General features: G+C 42.5%; 1 protein-coding gene across 1 annotated transcript in view; it reads right to left on the reverse strand.

The window, feature by feature from the left end:
* The window catches only part of LOC106584888 (protein FAM189A2-like), a 94,425-nt gene extending 88,748 nt beyond the window's left edge, over positions 1 to 5,677 (reverse strand). The window contains exon 1 of the mRNA XM_014170500.2: positions 5,096 to 5,677. Within this exon, the coding sequence (XP_014025975.2) occupies positions 5,096 to 5,392 (297 nt within the window). The 5' untranslated portion in view covers positions 5,393 to 5,677. The remainder of the gene's footprint in view (positions 1 to 5,095) is intronic.
* Positions 5,678 to 6,000: the final 323 nt, after the last annotated feature.

The following is a 6,000-nucleotide window of genomic DNA, read 5'->3' on the forward strand; positions in this document are numbered from 1 at the left end:
AACATTGAACCTGGTTGGTTAGCTACCTGCATATTCATGCAGGGTAGTAACATTATGAGTTGGGATTATGGTTCATTGTTTAGCTAGTTAGCTAGCTAGCTACATGTCTAAACAAAAGACTCCACTATGCAAGAAGCCATTTCAATAGAATGTTCATAATGTCACTGTGACAACTAGACGTCGCTGGTAAATTCGCTCTGGCTATCTACTCCGTTTTCAGAGCACTCGTCTGTGTGTGTCAGAGTGCAGAATAAGTGACGAATTTATGAATATCAGTAAACATTGGCAAAAAAGCATAATTAAATTGTTGCCAGCAGCACAGTTGCAGTCACCAATGCTCTGGATAACATGAAAACAGCCTAACCAGCTCTACTAGGGCAAGTAAAATGGTAAGAGTGAGCTGTTCACTCATTTGTGTCAGGAAGTAGCTAGCCAGCTAGCCAACGTTAGCCAGTTAGCTTGGGTGCTTGACTGCTGTTGTTACGTCCGAATGCTTGGATCAACCCTACTCCTCGGCCAGAGTGGCCAGTGTGCACTCTGAAAGCTCTGAGAGCAAACCGCTTTGAATTTACTAACGGACAATCTGACAACGCTGAGTTTACGAACGCCCAGAGCGCACTCTGGCACTCCAGATTGAATTTACAAACACACCCGTAGTATAAACCAGCCTTTAGTCTTGAAATCTTCAGTTGTTTAGTACATGGCCTCACATGTGAATCCCTAAAGAGCTGGGTGGGGCTAAAGCTTAAGAGGGTGTGAATGATGCTGAATGGGTGTAGACTAAGAAGAGCTCTCCAGTAGGTGTACCAAAACATTCAAGGGCCATTTTCTCAAAAGTGAGGTTACAAGTTAATCAACTTTTAAAGCAGAATGACTTTCCAATTGTTCCTCAACTGCAGTGTATGATATACCATGTTCTAGCACAGTCTCTACTGTTATCCAATGTAAAAAAAAACACAATTTCAAACGTTGCTACATAAGACCGAATCCAGCCGGTCAGTCACACATGGTGTGTGGATGTTGTTTAAGGTTGTGTGAATGTTGTCTAAGGTTATGTGAATGTTGTCTGACATAATGAACTAAAGCAGTGAGTGGTGGGTTCCTTCAGCTTCCTTTGTAGGCCATTGCGCCACACTCCCTAACAATAACTAGAGAGTTAGTTGCTCAATAGGCCTTATCTCCCTTACACCCACCCATGTTCCAGGAAAGCTATGTATGCCGAGTGAGTTGCTGTGTTTTGGTGAGGAGTGATTTGCCAGTGGACATTAAAACAGACTTCTACAAAGGCCAACAGAAGCCTACAACACCCCAGCCCTTATAGATCAATGTGAAACCCCTATAATGTGGTGTCAAAGAGGAAAAATGTCATTTGTTATCTTATATGGCTTGAAGAAGAGATAGGTAATCCTGTTCCTCTTAGTTTCTGTAAGATTGTTTCAAGTTGCCCTTTAAGTTTTGTACTCTGTTTTATAACTGTTTCTAACTTTCTGTAAAACAATTGTTCATGGTTCCAGTTATCCCAGGATGTGTGGGAGAGTGGACATGTCCTTGATATGATTTGTCTCTGTCTGGACCTAATATCTGTGGTGATAAGCAGAATCACCGGACTCATTTGAAGGGCATGTGAAACGCCCCACCCATCCTCGGTCTGTATAAGATGTCTGTGAAAACAAAAAGTGGATTTATTTGGTTTTCCAATGCATGTTGAAATAAAGTTTTTGTATATTGAGATTGGACTGCCTTATGAGGGGGTTTTCCACCACATAAAAACACAAAAACAAATTGTACTGTGTGGTTACATTAGTGTGTGGTAACATTAGTGTCTGTAAAAGGATGATTTCTCTCCAGTGGTAGTTTCTGATTAAGCTGAAAAGGCCCAATAGTCTACTGAAACACTTTTAGTCTAATACTCTAACTGAAGTGGGCAGTTACAGTGGCTGGACTGATTAAGACTTAACAGGGCCATTATTTTGATGTTGTCTGACATAAGGCTGTATCTGACGGCTGGTATATTGTTACCGGGTTTTGTTATTACGCCCGTTTATTTTGCGGTACCGGTATTTTTCCAGCACTATAGTATTGTGTTTATACTGGTGTTTTCTTGAATTAAATACCTTGTCCACGCATCTCAGCTCTCCTGCGCCTGACTCCTTTCACCAGTTACCCACAACCTTGACACTGCCAAACATGCACAAAAGTCATTGTACAATGCACAGTCCCACTTTAAAAGAACAACAACTTTAAAGGCTTCGCATACCCTTTATAAGGCCTACATAGATGCTTCACAAATTATTTAAGTGAATCCATACTAGGCCTCTGTAAAATGTGTTATAACACGTCCTTATGTCTGGTGGGGATTTTAAAGCAGAAGTGGCAGAGCGATAAGGTTTCTCCATAAACCAGGTTAGAATCAATGTGTCTGAGAGGAGAGGAGATTAGTCTCAGGCAACAGGGAGGGTCCTCAACATGCATTATGGCCTTTTATTACACACTTGCACATCTGAGTTGTTGCAGGTGCATGTAAATAATGTGATAACTAAATAAAAGTGAAACCTGCACTTTTCTTTCACATTTTCTTTTTTTATAAACCAAGATGGAGAAATATCAGGGCTGCACCCCACAATGCACCCTATTCCGAATTTAGTGCACTACTTTTGACCAGGTCACATAGGGTTTGCAATATGTAAGGAATAGGCCATATTCCATACACAGTGCAAGCTCTATGGGCCTTGGTCAAAATTAAAGCAATACATTGGAAATAGGGTGCCAGTTATTCAATAGGGTGCCATTTAGGACTCGATCCAAGATGGACACCCTAGAGTGAGAAACATTCAATATCAAATTCTGGTTCAGTGTTTTCCAATAAGAAACTGCCTGTTTTATAAGACCTTAGTCACAATGTGCTTCCTGGGGTAAATGACTAGGTTATTACCCCTGACCCTGATTACTCATTACAATACAGTTTCTTTTGCCAAAGGATTGTATAGTCCCTTATTTGGTGTGATTGATTTATAAAGACATAGCTTTGGAATTCAACTTGATTTGTACCCAGTCCTTTCAGATATACAGTTGAAGTCAGAAGTTTACATACACTTAGATTGGAGTCATTAAAACTCGTTTTTCAACCACTCCACAAATTTGTTGTTAACAAACTATAGTTTTGGCATGTAGGTTAGGACATCTACTTTGTGCATGACACAAGTAATTTTTCCAACAATTGTTTACAGAAAGATTATTTCACTTATAATTCACTGTATCACAATTCCAGTGGGTCAGAAGTTTACATACACTAAGTTGACTGTGCCTTTAAACAGCTTGGAAAATTCCAGAAAATGATTTCATGGCTTTAGAAGCTTTTGATAGGTTAATTGGCATCATTTGAGTCAATTGGAGGTGTCCCTGTGGATGTAGTTCAAGGCCTACCTTCAAACTCAGTGCCTCTTTGCTTGACACCATGGGGAAATCAAAAGAAATCAGCCAAGACCTCAGAAAAGAATGTGTAGACCTCCACAAGTCTGGTTCATCCTTGGGAGCAATTTCCAAACGCCTGAAGGTACCACGTTCATCTGTACAAACAATAGTACGCAAGTATAAACACCATGGGACCAGGCAGCTATCATACCACTCAGGAAGGAGAGGCGTTCTGTCTCCTAAAGATGAACGTACTTTGGTGCGAAAAGTGCAAATCAATCCCAGAACAACAGCAAAGGACCTTGTGAAGATGCTGGAGGAAACAGGTGCAAAAGTATCTATAGCCACAGTAAAACGAGTCCTATATCGACATAACCTGAAAGGCCGCTCAGCAAGGAAGAAGCCACTGCTCCAAAACCGCCATAAAAAAGCCAGACTACAGTTTGCAACTGCACATGGGGACAAAGATTGTACTTTTTGGAGAAATGTCCTCTGGTCTGATGAAACAAAAATAGAACTGATTGGCCATAATGACCATCGTTATGTTTGGAGGAAAAAGGGGGAGGCTTGCAAGCCGAAGAACACCATCCCAACCGTGAAGACCGGGGGTGGCAGCATCATGTTGTGGGGGTGCTTTGCTGCAGGAGGGACTGGTGCACTTCACAAAATAGATGGCAACATGAGGAAGGAAAATGATATGGATATATTGAAGCAACATCTCAAGACATCAGTCAGGAAGTTAAAGCTTGGTCACAAATGGATCTTCGAAATGGACAATGACCCCAAGCATACTTCCAAAGTTGTGGCAAAATGGCTTAAGGACAACAAAGTCAAGGTATTGGAGTGGCCATCACAAAGCCCTGACCTCAATCCCATAGAAAATTTGTGGACAGAACTGAAAAAGCGTGTGAGCAAGGAGACCTACAAACCTGACTCAGTTACACCAGCTCTGTCAGGGGGAATGGGACAAAATTCACCCAACTTATTGTGGGAAGGGTGTTGAAGGCTACCCGAAACGTTTGACCCAAGTTAAACAATTTAAAGGCAATGCTACCAAATACTAATTGAGTGTATGCAAACTTCTAACCCACTGGAAATGTGATGAAAGAAATAAAAGCTGAAATAAATCATTCTCTCTCCTATTATTCTGACATTTCACATTCTTAAGAAATATATAGTGATAATCCTAATTGAACTAAACCAGGGAATTTTTACTAGGATTCAATGTCAGGAATTGTGAAAAACTGAGTGTAAATGTATTTGACTAAGGTGTATGTAAACTTCCGACTTCAACTGTACAGTATGTGCTCCAATCCATTTCACTCATAAATGTGCTAGTATCCAACTGTAGGGGCTACCAACATAAGTCACCCCATAATAATAATGTACTTGTCAGCACACAAGTCGCCTAATACCACTGGACTCTTAAACAGCATCTAGATATGACACCAGGACATGACAGCTGACAAATAGTCCAGCGCTCTGCCATGTCTTTTGGTTCTGGTGGATATGATCTAATCCCCTAACCAGAGTGTGATTTGGGTAATAGTTCCACAATTGATAAGCACTACACAACCTGTTGATATAGTAGACTAGCTATCATAGCTCAAGAATATGGAGTCAAAAAAATGACTGCCATCTTATTAATTATGTGTGAGATGTTAATAAACCTGTGGCTACTCACTGAAGATCCGACCCAGAAAGGGCATGAGTTTCGGATGGGTGGCGAGCTGCTGAGAGAGAGAGCTGAGAAGGAGAGCGCGACCATGGAGCAGCCGAGAACCAGCTGCAGTAATCCGAGGGAGAGCAGTGGGCGGCCGGGGAGAAGCGCTGGTAGCAGCTCCGACTGAGAACCAGGCATGCGAGAGCTAGATATACAGCGGGGCGGGCGGCTCCTGAACGACGAGTCTGCCAACTGAGAACCCAAAGAAAGTCTAGTTACAGGGTAACACGAGCCGGGGAGAACTACCGCTATAGACATTGGAGACGCGCGACCAGGAGGAGAACAACAAACAACTGAACCTGGATGAGACTCAGCGCAAGGAGGCGGGAGATCGTTTTAGTTTTATTCCTAAATTAAAGCAGAGATCCGTCAGTTGGGTTTGGTCGATCTTAGCGTCGTTACTCCTGCCATGGTCGTCTCGAGGTGGCGGAGTTTGAAGTTTTAAAATAACTGCTGTTTGTTACAAGGGGCTAGGATTGCGTTTCACATTTTTGTCAGGGGCACAAGAAGGGCGCAGGAAGGGGCGCGTGTGCAGGCGTCTGGGCATAAACGGCAGGGACCGAAGTGTCCCGGCCCTGGGCATAAACCGCAGCGACCCAAGTCGCTAGGGGGCCCCCAACCCCCCGTTTTTAGGAACTCGGTCAGGGTCTCAATTTACTGTTGAGAGTTAGAATGGTAGAATACACAAGATGCAATTTTGAAATTGGCAATGTATCAGCAGTTTTTCCTCATGTAATGTCAGTCACTGACAGTCACTCAATTAGCCCATGTCAGCGAAAAAAAATGTAATTGGTAAATTAGTCTAGTCAAGGGGCCCTAACCTCCAGGGCCCCCCCCATAGATGTTGTTAGTCACTCACACTCAGA

Source organism: Salmo salar, chromosome ssa24, assembly GCF_905237065.1.
Source record: "Salmo salar chromosome ssa24, Ssal_v3.1, whole genome shotgun sequence".
In the NCBI taxonomy this organism is placed as follows: Eukaryota; Metazoa; Chordata; class Actinopteri; order Salmoniformes; family Salmonidae; genus Salmo; species Salmo salar.